The sequence below is a fragment of the Calypte anna genome, chromosome 17 (assembly GCF_003957555.1).
Source record: "Calypte anna isolate BGI_N300 chromosome 17, bCalAnn1_v1.p, whole genome shotgun sequence".
Lineage (NCBI taxonomy): Eukaryota > Metazoa > Chordata > Aves > Apodiformes > Trochilidae > Calypte > Calypte anna.
The window spans coordinates 3966070-3988378 of NC_044262.1; the positions used below are offsets into that span (position 1 = coordinate 3966070).

At 52.0% G+C, this 22309-nt stretch overlaps 1 protein-coding gene across 1 annotated transcript in view; it reads right to left on the reverse strand.

The window, feature by feature from the left end:
- Positions 1-7061, reverse strand: part of MEGF9 (multiple EGF like domains 9) — a 46839-nt gene extending 39778 nt beyond the window's left edge. Inside the window, exons 1-2 of the mRNA XM_030461495.1 lie at positions 6903-7061; positions 6755-6815 (exon numbers count right to left, since the gene is read on the reverse strand). Of these exons, the coding sequence (XP_030317355.1) occupies positions 6755-6815; positions 6903-7061 (220 nt within the window). The remainder of the gene's footprint in view (positions 1-6754; positions 6816-6902) is intronic.
- Positions 7062-22309: the final 15248 nt, after the last annotated feature.

Below are 22309 nucleotides of genomic sequence, written 5' to 3' on the forward strand. Positions count from 1 at the left end.
CTTGGCTGTGGAGGAGTTGGGACAAGGCTCTGTCTGGAGGTTTCCCATTGAATTACAGGAGGAAAAAAATGTTCTGCCCTAACAAGATTCAATTATTCCAAGTCTACAATGTCTTGTTCAAAACGCTTCCAGACTGACAAGCTTTAATCTAATAAAAGACCCCAGCAGACAAGCCCAGCTGAGATTTAGGAAGTGTCTCCCCCCCAGCTCCGCACCAGGGATGGATTTTGCCCCAAGCACAAGGAGAACATTGACCTTACAGGGCAGCCTCAAGATGCAGGACCCTCGACCTTACTGAAGGCATAAGCAGATGCAACACAAGAACCATTTCATTTCAGTCTGACCCAACCCAAAATTCAAATGAAAAAAAAAGCAAATCATTTCCTGTGAACCCGAAACCCTGGTTTTCAGCCAGTGTAATGAGACAGAACTGCAACCAGTTCTGCTCTCCTGGGGTGCTGGAGACACACGACCCCCCAAGGCAGGGCAGATGGTTAGATTGCAAGCTAGCCTTGAGCTCATAAAACACATTTAATATCCCCAACCAATTATGAAGTGCCAGACTCTGTCCCCCCAGCCCCTGTCCCCGGTGAGCAATGCCTCACTGCACAAGGCAGCCCTGTTGAGCTCAGACACACAGCATGAGTTGGGACAGCAAAGCCTGTGTGTTCCCAGAACCTCTGAAGCAAATCCAAGCCCTTGCTGCAACCTGCTTTAAAAGCTCAGTGAAGCCTCAGGTGCAGTCTAGGTGCTGCACAGCAACCCAGCTCTTTAACATTTTTTATTTTAAGTGCTTGTCAGAGGTAAAACCAGGAGCTTTTCCTTTCAGGCAGATGGCTGCAAGAGAGAACCCTGCTTTCAGCACCCAGCATAGCCACGAGTTTATTTCTAATGACAGCAGATGCATCATGCCACTGCTAAGACTTCGGCTGCTTCTTGGAAGCACCAGTGAGGCCCTCAGCTCCACAGCAAAGCTTTCTGACAGGCAGCTGGCATGAGCTCTGGCCAGATGAGCTGCAGCAGAGTGACTGAGCCCTGGGTATTTATAGGCCACAGGCTCTTGACAAAAAAACAGAAAACAAAAAAACCAACAAACAAATGAAAAAAACACCTCTAAAATCTTTCCCCTGACTTCAGCAGACTCGTGTCCAGGGCATCTGTTCCTCTGGGACAGCTTGTTCTGTGCTTCTCTACCCACAGCCCTGGGGTGTGGGAAGTTCTGCATGTCCCTGTCCTCATGCACAGCTGGTAGGGACAGAGCTGGGTACAGGCTCCATCCCCACCATCCCCACCACCCATCCAGGAAGACCTCAGGATGCTGCAGCCACCTCCAAGGACCACGATCCCCTCCGGGATGCAATTATTCACCCCCTGGAGTGATACCTCCAGGAAACCCATCCCACAGTTGCCCAGCTGTGGGAAAACAGCTATTTCCCAGCTGTTTGGACAGGCACAACCTTTGCAGTCCAGGCAAAGCCCCATCTGCACTGCAAGAGTCTCCCTGGTGATGCTCTGGTGACCTGGTCACTGGGTGCTACCCCAATTGTCCCAGCCCTTGGGGACCAAAACCATTCTTGCAGAGCCTGAAGGACCATTGACATCAGCAAACAGGGCTGGGACACCTCCTGCCCACCACACAGCTTCAGGCAATCCTCATTATTCAGTGGTGCAGCAATTTTGCTGTCAAGGTTGGTGCTTGGGCATTACCAAGAGCAGCTGGAAAAATAACCCCCCCACAGCACCCCATCCTGCTGCTGTTTTACACCTGCTATTTTCCAAGCAGCAGCTCAGTGATGTGACAATGTCCAAATCTCAGTTATCATTTAAAAGAAATAAAGCAAAATCCCAGCACTGCTCCCCGCAGAGGGAAGCTAACAAACAAGACCTTGAATGCTCTGTAGGTCCTCCCAGAAATATCCTGACTTTTATGAGCATCACTAAGTCCAATAGTCTCAAACTCTTGAGTCAGCACAGTTGGATGCATCTGATTCAAGAATGACTCAGAGAGGAGCATGGAGGCAGGGAGAATGGCAAGGGAGTGACATTTTCTGCTGTGGGCAAAATCCCTGTATTTTAAGCTCACAGATCCAAGGCCCACAATTTATGACTTGATTGAAAAGAGCTCTCTCCACCCTGCCTGCTCCTGTACTGATCCCAAGTGACACATCCATAGTCCTTATTCTCAACCTTCATGCCTGTGACTTAATTTCCATTTTTTTTTAAAGAAAATAATAATGATGCAAATCCCACTAACACCTTGAAAGCAAGCTATCTGGAGAACCACATTGACACAATCCTCCCGAACAGAGGAAAGCTGAAGTTTCCATCCCAAGCACCAAGATGGACAGGCTCAGCTAACCCTGGCTCCCCCCATCCTGTCCCCAGCTGGGGCCTTCCCCAAGCTGCCCATGTGTCAGCCCAGCACCACAAAACAGGACCTGGGCTTGCACCTGCAGAGGCTGCAAAAGTCTTTCTCAGGCTGCAAAAGTCCATTTAGTGTCATCTACTGCCCAGACCCAGCCATGGAAACCCAACAAGCTGCCTGGGCATTAAACGTGTGCCCAAGACAGACCCGTGTCACACTGAGCATGGGGAAAAAAGGTGATCATGGGGCAAACCTGAGTGGGAAGATCTCCACCGAGGGGCTGATGGCTGGATGGGAAGAGGAAGAGTCACCCAGAGCTGCAAAAGGGACCAGCAGTGGCAATATGTCCCAAAACTGCCTCTGACAACTCGGCTATTTCTGCCCCATGGGGATTTGCAAGCTCCCAACCCTGCATGGAGCACAGCTCAGTGTGCTGGGGTCTGGCTGTTGATTGCTACATGGTTTGGACCTAACTCTTTCCCCTACAAAGGTATTGCTGCTGTAAGGACATCCACAAGACCTGTCCCCACGGTGTCTCCTGCACACATGGAATTCATGGACCTTTCTCCATGCACAGTCCAAAAACAAAAGCCTCCACCACTATAGCTGGATGGTGAAGAGACTAAACCAGAATTTGAGACCACATCCAGGACCACGACCCTTCTCCTGCTGCCTGACCTGCACCCACCCAATTAGCAAAGCCATACCCATTGCCCCTGGGGATTTGTCAGGCTCCTCTTTATAGGCCAAACCCATCAAATCATCTCCCCCACCCACAGGGTCTGGCTGCACCTCCTCCATCTGGCCTCGAGCCTCCCAGCAAGAGATGGCCCCATGCCAAAGGCTGGAGACCCATCAAACATCACTGCACATCATCAAACATCACTGCACATCATCAAACATCACTGCACATCATCAAACATCACTGCACAGCATCACACCCTGACTCAGCTTTCACCCATTTCCGTAGCAGCCTGAGATGCCTCCCTGTGGGTAACTGCTCAAGCCACCAAGCCAGCTGCATTCCCTGCCCTGTGGCTGCAGCAGAAATCACTGTGCCCTCCCATGAGGTCCAGAGGTGAGGAGCCAGGCTCAGGGTCACATCTGGGATCTGGTGACCCAAGTGGAGCATTACAGAGACCACGGGGAAGAGAGAAGGCAACAGCCTTTGAGAACTGAAACACTTTGTATGGTCTAAAGATGCCTGAAGCCAGGGTTTGGGTGCAGCTCTTCTGCTGACCCAGCCATGGCAGCCCAACTGAGGAGGTTGGGTCTTTTCAGCCCACCTATCTACTGTGTATGGGCACAGAAGAGATTCAGAACAAAATGTCCTTTGAAAAGACCCACGTTGTTCACTGCCACTCCACAGAAATGGGGGGAATAGAGAAGTGTTGTTCTTCAGGCAGGCAAAGCCCAACCAGGACTACGCTGGCCCCAGCAGCTGCATCTTTGCTCCAACACATCCACCCCCAAGTCATCTTCCCCAGCAAAGCTCCAGCTTTTACTTTAAAACAAGACTATTTTGTATAAAAGAACGAGGCAGAGTCTCCACAGCGGGTGTTTGAGGCTTTAGTGATAAGGCAGGGGATACTTTTAAGCTTGTCTCCACAAACATGAGGATTAGCCATTTACTTCTCTAAAAAACAAAATCATGGATTTTAACACGATCAGAGGCTTGGAAAGAAAAATAAACATCATGAAACTAGGAAAGGAGAGAGAATAAGAGAGGAGCAGGCAGGCAGCTTGACAGTAGCTGAAGTGCTTCTTAAACCAGAATGAAAAAAATCCATTGAAGTCCGAATTTAAAATCTTGGTAGAGAGCAGAACAGGCACTGAATGTGAGGACACACACCAATTTCTGATCAGTGACACTGCCATCAGCATTAAACAAAGCCTTCCTAATAATGTGCATGAGAAAAGGCCCATTTGTTTCATGCAGTAAAGCATATAATGCATTAAGTCCCTAGTGGATTGACAAAGTCATCAAAACACGCTTGAATTCAAGCAAAAGGAGGGTTCCAGCTAAACCTGTGGTGCTTTACTGTGCCTTTGGTGCTTAATGCCCTTTGAGAGCTGCCACGGAGGACGCCAGCAACATGCAGCAGATGGGGTCAGCATGGAAAAGCCCCCCACAAACCCACGACCAACTCCCCCCACATGGACCACAGCCCCCCCAGAGCTCCCCCAGCACACAGGGGGATGCTGCCTGGCCCAGCATCTCCTCCCACTGCCACCTCATCCCCCCCGAAAGCCCACCAGACACCCAAGTGTTCCAGGTACCTCACCATCAGCCAGGGTGAACCTCGACCTGCTGACAAATAACAAATTACCCTGTCTGAGGGGACATCTTCTGTCTGTGTGCTCCCACCCTCACCACCACCACAGTGTAGAGAGCAATTCTGAGATGAAGCTGCTGTCACCATTAATAATTAGCACTTTAAAACTTCAAAGGGTGATGCTGGCTGGCACAAGACAAACTCAGCACAGCCAAGGATAGGGGGGAAGAGTTCTTCCCACTTGTGCTCTTGTTTCACAAGTGAGAGCTTGAAAGCAGAGGTGAGGACAGCCCACGGGGGGATCTGTAGGGGTGCTGGGATCAGAGACAAAACCTCCCGACCTGCCTCCCTGACACCTCCTACAGCAGCAGAGGTGAAGGGACATCGTGCCAGCATCACACACAAGCATCTGAGAGCATCCTGAAATAATCACTAAACTAGCACCTTGCAGTGCCCTCACATAGCACTTGTCACTTGGCCCACATGAGGGATGCTCTTGATGGGAGCCTGGGATGGGAGAGGTGCTGCCTCTGAGGATGGACACAAACACAACAGACAAGGTCAGGCAGGGAATTATGTGCTCAGCAGGACACGGGGCAGGTCCATCCATCCCCCACTGAAGGGTCACACCATGCTGCACATGCCAGGTGAGTGGCTGTGCAGATGAGGCCTGATTGTGGCACAACAGAGAAAATTGCTTTTGCTTTAAGAAAACTCAGCCCCTCCTCTCTTTATCAGCAAGTCCTCATCTAAAGCCATTCTCTCTTCCAGAGAAAGTAAAGATACAAACCTCAATGGAAAAAAGGGAACTGAAGTCTGAAAACAAGAGGTTCCAGATCTTCTGATGATTATATTTCCAGCCAAATAAAACAGGTTGATTAAGCAACTTGTTCAGACTGTTAAAGCTACCAGAACAGCAGAATATATCCCTTTCAGATTAGAGGAAGCTTAACACACCTAACAAATCCAGTATCTTCCAGGCAAGGAGAAAAAATAAATACAAAAATGAAAGAATGCTATAGCATTTACACAGGTCTGAGAATACAGCTTTGGAAATGTAGCATGAAGCAGAGTTTTCCATTGAAATAAGTGTTCAAAGCTTCATCCATGACACCAGCAGTTTTGTCTACTTAATCTTAAGTGAACTGGAGTCTTGGCTTTGAAGGCCATCAGTGTTTTCAACTCCTATCACCATCACTCAGCCCTACACCCTTCAGCTGAAAGCACACCTCTCCAGCCCCCTGTTACCTCTTCCCTCCTCACACTCTTCATTGATAACTCCATTTATTCCCAGTGCCATAACACTTCCCCCAGCTCTGCACAAGCCCCAAGCCTGCAACAGGGGCAGGAGGAGGCCTCGAATGGGCTGCACTGCGATGTATTTCCCAGAATAGAACCCCACACACCCTCCCCCAGCTCTTCTCTCCCCTCAGGCCCAGCAGGTACCGTGCTCACCCATTGAGCTGCAAACGTGCCTGCAGGTACAGGTGAGAACATGGGCTCCAGCAACACCCTAAAGCCCTCCCTGAGCCCGTTCTGCTGCTGAAACGTGGGGGTGGGACCCCGGGGAAGCCTCGATGGGGCTCTGCTTCCAAGATACCACCAGGGATGCTCGAGGCAAGTGTCCACCTTGCTGGATGCTGCCCTGATGATGGGACAGCCAAGTCTCCACTTCTCCGCGGGGAGCACATCAGGGGGGGCTGGCGTGAAGGATGCTTTGGGACAGCACCCACCGTCTGCTCCCCAAAACCACCGGGAACACCCGGAACCCCACCGGCACGGCACGGGTTGGGTGCACCTGCCCCGACAGGACCCTACCCGGGGCCAGCACAGCCTGAAGCCCCCGCTCTGCCCCGCACCCGAGCCCTGCCCGGGGGTCACAGCCCCCCACAAGCACCCAGCCCTGCACCGGGCCGGACCCTAAGATGCTCCGGGGTCCCACACCTCGGGGCCCTTCCTCCTGCCCGGCACAGGGGTCGCTGCCCCCCGCGAAACCCCTACGGTCGCTCCTTTGTCCGTCCGCGGACGGAGGGAGGGGGCAGCCCCGTCCCGTTCCCCACCGGTGCCGCCACCGCCACCACCGCCCCGTCACGGACACGCGTGGGCCGCTCACCTGCAGGGCCGCTGCCCGCGGCCGCCTCCTCTTCCTCCTCCTCCTCCTCTTCCACTGCCGCCGCCGCCTCCTCCTCCTCCTCCTCCTCCGGGGGTGGCGGCGGCGGAGCGCTGCCCCGGGCGGGCACGGCGGTACCGCGGGGCCGAGCCGTGGGCGCGGTGCCTTGGCCGCCCTCAGCGGGACCGCCGCTGCCGCTGCCGGGTTCGGGGGGAGGCGCGGTGCTGGAGGGCAGCCCGGCGGCGGCGGCCAGGAGGACGGCGAGGCAGAGCAGGGCGAGCCCGGGCGCGGTCCTCGGCCGGCGCCTCATGCTGCGGCGCGGAGCTCCGCCATTCATTCATTCATTCATTCATCCAAGCGGTTCGCTTCACCCACGCAGAGGGCCCGGGGAGCGGAACCGGGCAGCGGGGCCGGGGAGCGGCGGCGGCGGCTCCCGCCCGCCTCAGCCGGCCATGCCGCGCCGCTGCCGCTCCGAGAGCCCCGCAGGCGGCTCCCGCCGCGCCCCGGCCCGGCTGACAGAACCGCCGAGCCCCGCCCCGCCCCGCGACCGCCACCAATCAGCGCCGCGCACGCCCCACCTGACGGCAACTTCGGAGCTCATTGTATGCGGTCCAGCCAATCAGAGAGCGGAGGGGGAGGGAGGATGGGCGGGGATAACGGTGACCCCGCCCCCAGGGGATGGGCGGGCCGGCATTGTGAGGGCGGGGGCAGCGGCGGGGGGGACACCGGCCCTGGAGCCCCGGGCTGGGGGGAACAGGCGTCACACGCCTGTCTTTACATTGTATCTATAGACGTTACATCTATGTTAATACGCGGTTTTAGTTTTTTGTTTGTATCTTTGTTATTTTTATTAAAAAAATTAAATCCCCCCCAGAAATTGCAAAACAATGAGGAAGGCGCCGGGATGCGCAGCGGGACACAAAGCGGGTTGTCAGCGGGACGGATGCTCCCCCACACACAAGTGTCTGCAGGGACCCGGCAGGTCAGGGGTATCACAGCATCATGTCCCCCCCCCCCTCCAGCAGCCACCTGTCCCCATCTCCCCCGGCCACCTCCGCCATCTCCACGCCCCCTCCCCACGCCCGCGGTGGTGCCATTCCATTCCCCTTTGTGCTGCTCAGCGTCGGGGCTGGAGGTGTTTCCCCCTTCTCCCCCCAGGAACCAGCCCTAAGGACAATGAAACTGGGGGAGCACTCAGGTTGCCCCCCACCCTTCTCCTGCTGGGGCCAAGCGGTGACCTTGGCCAAAGCCCCGAGCCCCGGAGGAGCGCTCAGCAGCGCAGCGGGGGGAGGATGCAGAGTGACACAGAAATTAATTATTGAGGGAGCCCAGCTGGGTGATTGCTGGTTCACATGTGTTGAAACAAGACACAGGCGTGTGCCGCCAGCCCCGGGCGGTGGGGAGGACGCGGCTCCCACCAACCCAGAGATGCGGCTGCCTGCCGGGGTGTGCAGAGCATCCAGGGGGGGCCATACGGAGCCGTACGGGGCTGGAAGGAGTCCTGTGGGGCCTTATGGGCAGCAGCCATCCTTGTGCATCCCTCTGTGGGATGGTGCTGAGCACCGGGCACAGTGCCTCTTAGCTGCCCGTCCCTGCCCCGAGGCCTGTGGCACTGCCAGGTGTTGGCATTGTCTCTTGTTCCTACAGCAGCCCGGGGATGCTGACGAGTGTCTTTTTGGGATTAGACAGCCCCACCTTCACCCATCGCATGATCGAGGCTGAGCCCTTCTCTAGCACAATATTTAGGGGCTGTCTACAAGGAAATGCTGCCCAGCACAGCTGCCGTGGGCTAATTATTCTGCAATAACTCACTCTTCCCCCATACCCAATCCCTTCTTAGAAATAAATGGGACTTTATTCGTGCATAATAATATAATTATTATTCCCCAGCAGCTATGCTGCACCATTTCCCCCACAGAGACAAACCCTTCTGAGATTTGCTTTTTATAACTGTCAGCCTGTCATTCCCCTTGGGGACCAAAGAGTCCCTCTGATCCAGGGGGATACAGCTGGCATAGAGGGAGGATGGTTTGCTGATCAAGTCTCTCCTCCAGCCATTCACACAAGGTTATTGTCTGTGGGAATGGGAAGGAAGAAGCTGAGCAGAGGAGTGGATTGTTAAGGAAAGAGTTATCTGGAACAAAGAAAGGCATCCAAAGGATGGACCCTGCACCCATCTCCCAACTCAGGGATGTTCCCCATGGAGGGGCAAGTTGCCTGCACAGCACAGGCTGCTGGATCTCCTCATCTGGATTCCGAAATACTCTGTTGTCCTGTTCTGGCTGGGAGGAGCAGGTAAGCACATCACAACCTTCCATCTGTTTATCCTCAGGCAGCACCACTCTGTCACCTCAACCCAGGAGGGAGACAGGAAGGTTCTGCCTGGGTCAGATGTCCTTTGGGGCATCCTTATCTCAGCAGAACACATGGAAGAGGACTGGTGACTCCTGGGAAGTGAGACCACACACAAAAGTCAGTAAGACTTGTAATGAGAATCATTATAAAGAGCTGAAAAACCAAAATTGAATGCCTGTGCCACGTCAGTGGTTCACACAACCCACAGCCTTCATGTGAAGCTGCATCCCAATGAAACCCCCAGGGCTGAATCCCCAGGTTGATGGAAACCACTGACAACCCCCAAAATCTCCGCAGCAAGGGCTGGGGAAAAAGCTGGGAAAAGAGTACGGAAGATGCTGAGTGAACGGGATGGAGGATGTGGGTGACATGTCCCAGGCCCTGCAGAGGGACAGCTCCAGCAGGACACACCGCTCCCCCTGTCGATGTCCAATGTATTTGCAAGTGCTCCACAACCCGGATCATCGGACCCAAAGCAGCCCTGGCCCTCCCCAAAGAAACAACCCCCCAAAAAGCCATTGGCCTCTTTCAAGGTCATCCAGCTGGGGATGAGAAGGGCACAGAGCAAGCCCGTGTGGTCACCAGGCCACCGAAATTGTCACACTGCCCTTCTTATGTTTGCAGTTTGCAAGGTGCAGGTGAGGAATTCCCATTGAAGCAGGATGGATCCCTGGGGAACGACAAGGGCTGACACGGAGCTCAGGCTGCGAGAGGAGACAGCCCAGCTTCCACGCCTCATAAGTTTTACAGGTATCGACATCCTCCCTGGAATTGTTCCTGTTCCATCAAATCAGCAAGATTTTCTTCCCCTGTGGAAAGTTTCCATCAGATATTGAGCAACCAGCTTTTTCTCTGACCTATTTGCAAGCCCCAAGCCACTCGCTCCACCACCACCCACTGCTTGCAAGCTTTGATAATTCAATGAGATGTTAATTCCAACACTCTGCATAACTCACCGTACAAAAACTTTTTTTTTTTTCTTAATTATCATTAATTGCTTTGCAGGAGTAATGAATCCCCTCCGCAGACTCACTTTTCAAAGCACTCAGCATTTTGCTGCACAGCTCCCATTAGCTCCAGGTGTATTAAGTGGTTTCTGAGAGTCCCCTGTGCTCTGGGGGAGGCAGAGCCACCCTAAATCTGCAAATCTCTTGGGGACCCAGGAGCAAAGCTAAGTCACAGCCTGGCCTGTAGGTATTAGCATATACTGCTTAAAAAGCCCATTGCAAAAGGGCACTGTCACATTTAAGCACATAAGGATCATCTTTTAGGACAAAATTATGCTCTAAATGGAAAGGATTTTTAGTGAGAGCCCACGAGCTTTGCCAGGGCACACAGCCAGGGCTGCACAAGGCACAAGTGGAAACTTTTCCACATTCACTTGAGAGCCCCAACCCTGGGGTTGTTTGCAGGACTTGCCCCTGTGGAAGTTGCCCTCCCCTCCCTTTGCAGAGCTGTGTTCAAATCATTGAAATTCAAATTCAAACCATTGCCCTGATTTCAGGGAGATCAATATATTCCTTAGGCTGCACTTCCTTAGTGAGTATCTTAATTATTCCACATGCATGTTTGTAATTTATTTAAATCATCAAATAAAAAGTGGTTGAGTGTTGAAATCCCCAGGAACATCTCTGTGAATCTGTGCATGAGATGTAGGAACTGACTTAAAACACAAGCAGAAGTCATGGCTTTATTTTCACTGCTGGAGCCAAGTAAACAGCAAGTGGAAAGCAAACATATTTTTTAAATCTTTCATTTTTCATGCCCAGGCCAATGTTATCAACAAAAAGACAACAGTAAGAGCACAGAGCTCTGTGTCTTCATCTCTTTCTCTGTGTGTTTTAAAAATAAAACACCTTCTATGTGGTTGTTCTGAAATGGCAGCCTTGCCTTAGCTGAAGTGCATGCAGTGCCTACATTTATCCTCTGATTTGAATATAAATGAAAGTGAGTGAATTAAAAGCAGAGCCTTAAGAGTTGAGTTGTCTCTGGAGGCGTTCGGGTGCTGGTGGTGGGGCTTGGTGGGCTGAGGCCAGGAGCCCCACCTAAAGCATCCCTGAGCCTCCATGAGCCACTAAATTCCTCCTCCTTTGGGGTCCAGTTGCCTCATATGCTGTGCTCACAGGGAAATTACCCTCGTACATATCTCCAAAATAATGGTGTTGCTTTAAAAGTGCCTCTGGCTGGCTGCTCTTGGCAGGAGCCCCATCACGGTGATGCTGAGCATCCCTCCCTCCAGCTCCCTCATCCCTGGCTCGCAGGCACAGCAGGGAAGGGGCACCCCTTGCCCTGCCCACGAGCCGTCCCACAGCCTTCGGAAACCTCACAGACTTTTTTTTTTAGGTACACCAAGCCTCTGTGGCGATGAAATAGCAAACGCCTGGAGCCTTTCTTCCAACTTCTCAGCCAGCAGCAAAAGCCACGGCCCCGGCCAGGGAGGCTGCGAAACGCAGCAGCCGCTGCTCCTACCGTGAGCATAAACAAACCCGGGGGTTTCACAGCTCCAGCCTCGCTTCAAATAAACGCAATCAGCAGCCAGGCCTCCTCCTCTCACAAGGGGGGAACGTGGGCAGCAAGGGAGGAGGACGCGGCAGTGGTGTGTGTACTGCTAATAGGTCCCAGTTCAGCACACACTTAAAGAGCAGCTTAACTTTAAGCACAACGAAGTCAAACAAATGTAAAGCTAAGCTCCTTTTCACATCAAAAATGTCCTACAAATGCACAAGACTGACTAAATTGGCTGCTCCCTATGTTCATTGCTGCCCGATTGGAGGAAAAGGCTGAAGCAGGGGCCAGGCTCTGCTTCTCCGACTGAGCGCTCAGAAAGTACAATTTATTTTTCCTCCCCAGGCACTTTCAAACCTGTTTTCAACTCCAGATCCTGTTGTCCATTCCAAATTTCCTGGAGAAAGTTTTCGGAAGGGTTGAGGGGGGGGGGGATTGCCTTGGCAGCAGTGGCAGTGCCCGGGGAGCAGCTGAAGCCCACCCTGCCTGCAGCCTGCCCGGGCACATGGGAACATGGGAACCAGCTGCTTGCATGCATGGAAGGTTGAAATGAGATTAACCTGAGTGGTGATGTCAAATCAAAGCTGATGATTTCTTGAAATACTCATTTTTTGAAATGATTGACCCTCTGTAAATCAAATCCAATTATTCCAATTCCCCCAGTCAATAATTTCCTAACTGTTGGCACAAAATGATTCGATTTCACCAAAACTACACTCTCCAAAACAGGCTGAAAGAAGCCCCCAGGTTTCCCCTCTCTAAGACAGCCCTGCAGTCCCCAGCATCGCCCCTGATCCTCCTCCCCAGGCTCTGGCTCCAGCAGTGCCCCATTACTGGCTTTGAGGGATATTACCCCATAGCAGATGCTTTCTGATCCCCCTTTTATTTTATTTATGTCAATGCAGGGCATAAACCAGGGAAAACCCTTACACTCAGCAGGAGTAGAGGAACATCACTTCAAACAAGACTGAAAAAGCAGTGTGGGGAGGGTTTCTGCATTGCATATCCACAGAAAAGAGCAGCAAATCCTCTCGACATCTGACAGCAGATCGTGGAGGTAAGTCCTTGAGACACTGAGCTACCAGAGATTATACAATTGCTTTGAAAAAGGGCTTTTCTTCCAGATCCCTTTAGCAAATCTCCTGCTATTACCCATCCTAAAGCACGGGTAACACTTCCAATCTCTCCTGCTTTCTGCCACAGACATGAATTTTACCTTTTGTGTCCGGGCTTGGAGTTTTTTCACTGAATGCTGAAAGCTCAGTAGTTGCCTGGGACATGTGGTGGGAGGGATCAGGGGTCCTGTCCAAGCTCAGCAGCCATTCCCACCCTACCCAATGCAGGGGAACAGCCCCCCTGAGATGGGTGCTCTCAGAGACCAACCTCCCTCCCACACCACTCAAGGGGCAATTTTGGTATTTGGCTGTTTCCACCTGTTTTAACAACTGCAAGGTTGGGGCTCATCCCAGCTCCCGGCAGGGATCATCACTGCCACCTCTTTCCAGGAGTGGGGGTCAGGGGATGTGGCTGGGGTCAGGATCAAGCTGGACCAAAGCCCTGCAAAGAGCAGTGTTTGAGATGAGGTTCTGTCAGCATCCTCCTGCTGCCAAACCCGGTGTGATTCAGGAAAGTCGTGGTGTGAATGCAGAACAAAAGGTCCCTGATATTGGCAGAGGTGTGGGTGGGACAGTCAGTGCCCATTTTGGTTCTCCCTGGTTGATCTGCAAGACCTCTCACTTCTGCTTCTCTATCAAAAGCTCAGGACTGATCTTCATGGCTGTGAGAAGCCACCACCAGGCAGAGTCACATCCCAAAATCCAGCTGGACATTTGGTGAACCAGCTGCTTCTTAGCACAACCCAAATCCAACCATGACCAACTGCTCTCAGCTGCCAGGCGGGGGGCACAGAGGTGGAGGGATGGGTGTAGGGAGCTTGGGAGCTGGGAGTGGGATGAGCTGTGGCAGTGGGAATGGGGCCAGGCACAGCAGTGAGAGCAGGAACACAGAGAAAGGGGCCTCCCCATTGTCCAGGACAAAAGAGCAGATGTGCACCCAGGGTAGAGAAAATCCCACCCCCTGAAAGCCACATCTGGCACTTCCACTTGGAAGAGCCTGGAGGCTGTTATTACAAGTGTGTTCTGCACCAGTGCAGCTAAACCCCTTCTTTAACTGATTTCATTAATTCTGGACACCTCCTCATCCACCCCCTTACACCAGGTTATTCCCACCAGCCCTACCTCAGGCAGCTGCTCCATATCTGAGGGTGTCCCTGTCAAGGGAGTGGCTTTTGTCTGTCTCTGATTTTTTTTTTCCATAAAAGCCAACAAGAAAAATAAAGATTTTTTTTCTTCCCCACCTTTTTTTCTTGTCTACATCTTTGCTTACAAATAAATGTCCTTCATCAGCCTTGCTTACAGGCCTGGTGGATAAGCCCAAACACAGGTGCTAATGCATCCTTGTGGATGCTGTTGCAACACTGAGTGGATCCCTACAATCATTTTAACCCACAGATCTCCACACCAAGCCTTAGCCATTAAGTGCTAGCTTGTGCCTGAGCTAACACATCTTCCAGAAAACACCCCAGTCTCCATTTCAAGACACCAAGAATGAAAAAAAACAACCAACCATCAATTTCCTTTGGATTTGTTCCAAAATGTTGGACCTGTTGGGGTTTTTAACAGTGAAGGTGATTAATTTCCAGTTTGACTTCATCTGGCTCTTGCTTCTAGCCATCCGTTTGTGTTTTTTCCCCCCTTGCTAAACTACAGAACCTGCAATGCCTGCTCCTCTCTCCCCCTAAAGGTATTTCTTCATTGTCATCAAATCACCTCTCAGCCTCTTTTTTTTTAATAACAGAAACAGATGGAGGTCTTTAAGTTCTCCCCCCTGTAATGCTGTTTCTCCAGTCCTTCAATCATTTTTGTGGCTCTTTTCAACACTCTCCAATGCCCTCTCCTAAAAGCAAACACCTGAACTGGATGCAAGATTTCCAAATTAATCTCTCTTGTCCCATAAAAAGGTTAAATCCTCTCCCAGCTTCTATTCACCTTTTCCACTGTCATATATCCAAGAATCTCATTCACGTTTTTTTGTTAAGCCATCACACATGGCCAGGAAGCTTCTATCAAGCTGGTATTCCACTACAAATCCCCCCAAGTCCAAACCAGCCCAAACTTCCCCCCTTGCCAAGGCTGGAGCTCCTGCATCCTTCAAGGTGTTCCTCACTCATACTGCTCTGATTTCATACTTATTCAGCCCATAATAATGTCTTTTGCTGTAAGTGCAGTTTGCTAAATGCTGGATACTGCCCTATAACCTAGTAAAAAGGGAGATTTATTCTTTTTGCCTCAGATATCACAGTCTCACTGTTGTCCCTCTCTGTCATCACCACTCCAGGTGCTGAAGGGTGGCAGGCAGCCACCCATGGCTGGGCTCGGGTCCCTTGCAGAGCAGAGGATGGAGCCAGCTGGCCACAGCTGGGTGACAATCCCCTGCAGGCATGCTGGGTGACACGGTGACAGCGCTGAGAGCAGGGCTGGCAGGCAGTGCAGCCCCAGCTCCTGCCATTGTCCTGGGCAGGTTTTGAAATGGATCAGCACTGAAAAAAGGGGAGATTTTTTGGCACAGGCACCCGGCGTGGCCAGGTTCCTCTGAGCAAGGCAGCTGCCAGCAGAGCTGAAACACCTGAAATTCTCCTTCCCTCCTTCCCTTTCTCTTCATTCCCCAGCTGAGCACTGCAGCTCCAGCACTCACACACCTCACCGGGGACCAAATGTTCCCCTGCATCCTCTGGGCTGCAAGCAGCAGGGTCACCTCCTTAGGTCAAGAGACAAGTTTAAAGAAATCTGAATAACATGTTGGGAAAAAATAATGCTTCTCGGCAGAGAGCTGCTAACAGTGCCCTCCTCTTCAGGCAGCAGGTGATTTCTGTGTGGCAAACACAGCTTCTGGGGGAGGAAGAGGCGTTTTTTTTATTTTTATTTTTTTTTCCTGCTGGGTAATAGCCAACTTCCCAGGCTGGGAGGGAGGCAAAGCTTGGCCAGCCCCCACCCCCCCACCGGGCAGAGGCAGCTGCAGACCACTGCAGGTCAGTGTTGCTCCATGCAGTGCACAGCTGGGCAACATCTGCCTCCCTCTCCTCCCCAGCACTGTGTCCTTGGAGGGATGGGGGCTCTGACAATGAGGTGACAGCAAATCCAGGACACAGCACATCCAGTCCTGTCCCTGTGGATAGCCAGTGGTGCCTGGCTCCTGCTGAGGGCTCAAGCAGTGGGAATTGCATCCCCAGCCCAGGAGTAGGTGCACCCATGGGAACATGGCCCTGGGCTGCAGCAACACATCTCACTTCCCTTCCTGAGACTCATGCAAAGCACAGGACACCCACAAAATCCTCCCCCTGGGGTCTCTCTCAGCACAGCTGCAAGGATCAAGGATCACCCAGCATCTCCACTTCTGCTTTCTACAGGTGCCAGGTTCAGAAGTCAAAGCCAGGGCAGCCCTGGGCAGGTGAGCTCCTGCCCTCACCCGTGTTCCAGAGCTGTGCTGGTGGAACCCTCCCCCCCCACAGCAGTGTCCAGACCTGTGGGTTCACTGCTGGGCTCCCCAGTGTCACATCCACCTACACAGCTCAGCCCAGTACCTTGTGTTTGATGCACAGTCTCCTAAACTGTGGGTTCTTCCTGAAGCTGCCCCAGATTTCCTCTGTGACTTCAGAAAGTTTACTTTGGGTGCCCAACCCCAGGGTGAGTTGGGCTGGAGGGGAGAAGGAGATTCTGTTTCCAAAGATCAAGCAGGTGCTGTGAATCTGCTGGAGAGGGGGAGAGGGGATAACTTGAGCCCCCTTTTCCAGCCAGAACTCTCATCAAGGTCATCTCAAGGTGAGGAGCAGTCCCAAAGTGCCCTAAACCTGAGCTCCATGGACAGGTAAGAAAACAGCACAGTTCCCAACATTTTGCCACTGTTACAATTATTGATTCTGTGCACCCACATAATTAGGGTTTGCAAGGGAAAACCTGGAAAGGGATCCCCTCCCAGCAGGCAGAGCAGCACACCAGGGATGGATACAGGGACAGGGGCTCCAAGCTTTGCTTCCAGCCCAGCAGAGCCTGTGTGCAGCCCAGCCAGGCATGAGGAGGAGCAGAAAGGCAGCTCCTGTGTCTGCTGACCCACTTTGGCCATGAGAGCCATGGAAACAAGGAATGCCAAGGAGGACATAGCACCTTCCTCTGCATCAGCCCTTCCCCATGTCTGCCGGCTGTGCCTAAGGCAGCAACAACAGCCCTGATGACTGTGAGAGTTGCTGGAGTGGGTGGGGGACCAGACATCCCAAAAGGAAGAAGGGAAAGGGGATTTCTCTTTTTAAACCCAGCTCTTTGTCCTTCTGCTTGATGCAAACACAGGGCCCTGCCATTCCCCTGGCTCTGAGGTTCCCCAGTAGGTCACAAACTGAGATGTTTATTGCCCAAGGAACAGCAGCAGCATCCTCAAACACAGCCAGCCAAAGAGAATTCCTTCCTTCTGCAACAACATGCTGCCTTGAGCCCCTGGAAGTACATACATCCATTAATTCACCCAAAGACACAGCCTAGCCACAGGTTTCCGAGCAGATCCAACTTTTCCCATCAGCAGTCAGCCTTTGCAGCACTCCCTTATGTCTTTCTCTCTGCTAAGAATAGGGCCCCATATCGTTTCCCAGCCCTTTTGGAGTAGCTGTCCCGTGGTCATCTTCTCCTCCTCCTCTTTCCCCAGCTGCTCCCACCCCACTGCTCCCATCCTTGTCCCCTGCTAAGAGTCCAGCAGGACACAGGCACTGTCCAAACAGCTCCATAATTTTTAAGTCAGCTCCAGAAACAGAAACTTTTGTTGCAAAACCTCTTGAAAAAAGGTCTGTATCTTTCAGACCACCAGGGGAGGAAAAGCCTCATTTCAAGATCCAAGCAAAATCAGGACTAATAATACAGACAGGCAGGAGAGGGTTACTGTCCCCAGGGGGCAAGCAAAGGGGGAAAGGCAAAGGGAAATGCTTCATTAACTCCTCCTGAGGTTATCTGCTGGGTTTAAAAGCTTATGCCTCCTCCAAAAGGGTTCAATGCATCAGCTTGCAGCCCAGTTCATTACTGAGCTGTTCCCTACAACCACGGACACCTCTGCTGGGGCTTCTCCCAGGCTGCCACCTGCCCCTGAGGAGCCAGGCTCATCATCCATCACTCTTTTCATCTTTTCTGAAATCACTCAGCTCTAGGATCCTGTTCTCCATTATCCAGGAAAAGATCTGAAACTCAGTGGCTGCAGTTTGAGGAGGGGATATTTTTCCCCTTGTGCTTCCCTGAGTCCTTGAGGGCTTCCAGCCAGACAGAGCCATTTGGGTGCCAATGAGTCTCAGCACGGCAGCATCAGAGGAGAGAGTTTTGTGGGAACTGAGGTGCTCCAGGGAATCAAAGCCCCTGGACAGGTTCCCCGGGACTGCTGCTGACCTCCCTGTTTGAGGAGGATGTGGCCACACAACATCTCTGCCTCTTGGGCACCAAAGCTCCTGGCACTGGTTTTGCTGCAGCCTCAGGCAGCTCATTCCTGCAAGGCTCTGTCTCAGAGCCCATTGCTTCCTTGTCTCTCAGACAGCTGTTTACATTCTTATTTGTGTGAATAATCTCAAATATGAAGGCTTTGCTTTGCTTTTCCCCCCATTAGATAATATTAATTACTGCAGGGAGCCAAGCAGCTTTGAAAAAGGGGGGGGGGGAAACCTTCTCTGGAATAGTTTCAGGCCTTGCAAGTATTTTAAGGGCCATCTGCAACTCCTCCAGAGCTGAAGGAGAGCAGCAGTAGCACATATTTACTCAGTAGACATCGTGGCAACATTCCTGCTCCCACCTCAGCCAAAAATGAGCACCAAAAATGTAAGGCTTGCTAGGTCTTCGAGCCCTTTTCTCTGCTGGGAATGCAGCAGAGAGGTTGTTTGGAAGCATGGCAGGACCCAGCCTCTGGAAGGAAGGAGTCACATGGATTTTTGGGTCAAATACCAACTCTGCCCTCTGCCTCTTCCCTCCCCGTGCATCCCAGGGCTTCCCCCTAGAACAGCCACACACCTTCTCCTGGAAGGTTTTCCAGCACTGCTACAGGTTGGATGGCCATTGGAAAGATGCTTAACTCAAGCAAACTAGCAGTATCCTCTGGTGGGCAAGGATGCAAACAGGAACACAGATTTCTGATCCCAGAGGCACAGAGCCCCCTCTGTGCATCCCCCATTGGGGATTTAGGCACCAACCCCAAGAGAAACATCTCCCCACTTCCCACCTGCACACAAATGCTTGTTAGGAAAAGACTCTCCTTTCCTCTCCTGAGGAAAGACTGAAATCCATTTTAACATGTGCACTGAGGCAAGCTGTTTAAGAACAATAATAAATAACAATAACTTTATTAATAATTCATCTTGCTCAAGAAAACATCTTCTCCAGGCAGTCATTCCTGCCTACTGCCTCTCTGACATGAAACAGGGCTACTTAGGCTTCTCCCTGGTTTCTTACTTGGATACCAGCCAGCAAAGCTTCCAGGTGGATGATGCTGATTTACAGCCCAGCTAAGTCTCTGCTATATTTACACTGGGTTGGGTTGTTTGTTTTAGTTTTGGGGTTTTTTTTGTGTGAATTACCCTTCAGGGCAGTCATCTGTTTTGAAATATAGGAAGGAAACAGCATCAATTAGAGGAAATCTAAGGTGAAATTCAGTCACAAATCTTGTATATTAATTCTTGCTCCTTCCCTCTGCTTCCCCAGCACTTGCCTAGGGAAATAGTGCCTGTTCCTGGCATGTTTTTTGCCAGAGATATTATATTGCTATAAATGTCAGACATTTGAAGAACAATACTATCTATTAGCATGTAAAAGAGTATTATTGTCTGCAAGTTGCTAGGTTCAAAGGCACCATTGTGCTTGGGAAATTGCTGCCTTCAGCTCCCAGCAGACACATCTCCCAGTACCAGGCTTTGGGAGATGATGGCACAGAGTATGTGGAGACCAGGTTCTCATCCAGCTGAAATCACAGTGACAAAAGGAGAAAATTAGGCAGGAAAACTGTACAGGTATCTTCAATACACTTCTGTTATGCTTCTTCTATGCTACTAACTTTCCCTTTGAAAGTCACCTTGGCTTCCAGATCTCTCCTCTACTCCCGTACTAAAATGATACAAAAATGAGAGAAACCTTCAAAAGATGACTTCAATCATCTGCTGCAAAGAGCAAGCTCTGCTCAGTCCCTGGGAAGGAGCCAGTTTGAACCCTCCGAGCATCTGCCTGTCAGCTTGCAGGGAATGGTGGTCTCCCCCCAGATGTGCCCCATCTGGCAGGTGATGGAGCCTGCAGCCACTTGTAGCTGCTCCCATCGGCAGCCCCAGGGGGGAGTGAGGCACAGCTCGGGGGTTGCTGCAGAGTGTGCAATGGGGCTGGGGCTTTGCACTTGGGTTGAGGTGGCATCTTGGCACTCTCTGGAGTGCCATGTGCTCAGCTCCTCCAGCCCTGCTGACACCCATTAAGCTCAAAGCATTTATTAAAGGAGTGTGAGTGATGCTTTGTCTTGCAGAGAAGAGGCTCCATTTCCCTGTCCCAGTAACTCCACAAGGTCTCAGCTCCATGAGCATCTGTGCTCTCAGGCCACCCAACTCCCCCTGCCCCCTCCTGCACCTCCACTCCTCCCCAGCTCCCATCTGCTTCTTCCCACTCGGCTCATCTGATGGAGCTGTGTTTGTGGGTGTTGTGCCCACATTTTAGATTAGATGTTTGGCTGTAAGCTTCACAAATCAAAGATAAAATCCTGGTGACAGTGAGCACCCAGCACTCAGCCAGGCAGCTGGATGTCTCAGTTGGGAGTGGGTGGCCCAGGAGAAACCAAGGGGTTTGCCATGTTCTGTCCATGCTTGTCCTGGAAACAAATAATTGTGTGAAAGGAGATATGGCTGGGTACAACACCAGATGCAGTGGGTCACCCAAAAAAATCCCAGTGGCACAGACACAGACACAGACATGTGGGTCCCTTGTGCCCATCAGCATCAGGACCAGGAAAGAGCAACAACCCCAGTGCTTGGGCAGCAACAGGTTCTGCTGCAGGGGAACTGAACCAGCTTTGAGGTGAGGACCTGGGGGAAGCCAAAACGGAGTGGGTGGTCAGAAACCACCTTTACAACCCTGATAACAGCCCTGTGAACAAGCACTGCAGATTAGACTCAACAACTGCTCATCTGCATTCAGCCTGGGGGCTGCCAAGGGAAGAGAGGAACAAGAAGAAGGAGGGGAGATGAAAAGAAAGCAGAGATGAGAATTGGTTTTAATAATATTGTTTCCTAATCACTGCACAGCACGGGGAGCAGATGCAGCCTGCTCTGACCTATGCAGCAAAGGATGAGCTCAGTGGTTTCAGCAGATGCTGCCAGGAGGGATGGTGACAGTGGAGGAGCAGCATGGGGGAGAGGGTGTCCTAGTGTCTGGCTGGGAGTTCCTGTCACCTCCTATTGCTGCTGGTACAGGAAACAATTTAAGGGCTTTTCCTGACCTCAGGCTGTAGGTGAATGGTGAGGTTTGCAGGGAAGAGGTGACACCTTCCTGGGAGCAGCTCATGTTTAGGGTGAGGGATGGCACCAGGTGTGGAGACACATTTCTCCAGCAGCTCTGTACATTGGGAACAAGAACATCTCTTCAACCACAGCAAATCCATCCTCCCAGCATGGAGGGAACCTGTTGCTCTCCTTATTACACCCCAAAATCTTTCTGATGGGAATTCAGTAGCATTATCTCACCCTGAGGAACCAAAATGCCTTTTTGCTGAGACTGTGGGGCAGCCCCTTGAGCCTGGCACTTGAGGGACCAACCCCTGCCCCACAGCAAAGCAGGCAATGATGGGTCCAGTCCCCATCCTCCCCAGAGCATGGGGACACCTGGGGCCCATTTCTCTGTATGTAGGAAGGAGACTTCAGATTCCTGACAAACTTTCCCCCAGCTCAGCACGGTGTCTGTGAGCAGAAATGCAGAGGGTGAGGAACACGAATGCATGGTTTGGTCCCAGTCCAAAATAAACGGCAGCTTTAATAACCCTCCTGGGAAAGGCAGACAGAGGAGCCCTTTGTTAGGGACAGCTCAGCACGTTACGCTTCATTTGGGCCAACAGCACTTCCAGCACGAGGCTTGGGGCACCATCTGCTTGATGTGGGCAAGGTGGGCTGAGGCCAGAAGCCAGAGAAAAAAGGGGAATCTTGGGACAGGGAAGTTGGGTGATGCTTCTTGCATCAGCCTGAGCCATAAAGACTCAAAAAAAAGCTTGGAAGAAGAGGGACTGGCAGGTATGTTGGGCAGCCCATTGGGTCTCTGCTGGAGGTAGTGCTGGTGCTGGTGTCTCCTGCCCCACTCTCCTTTTGTGCACGTGAGAGGTTCTGCGTCAGGATCCTCTTTCTCTGGCTGGTTCCTGTTTGGTTCCCTTCAAAAATAGCAATAGAGGAACAGGAGTATTGAATGAACCCTTGTGGCTCTCTGGTAAGGCCAACACAAGATTTGGTCACCTGTGGAAGCTTCTTTACTCGTGTAAACCTGACCAAGTGACTCAGGGGAAGTTCTGCCCTGACCTGACAGGGACAGGAGGGAGAGATGTGTTGCAAGCTCCTGCATCCCCTCCAGCAAGAAGCTGGGAAGTGGTAGCAGACACCTGGGCCCCATGTCC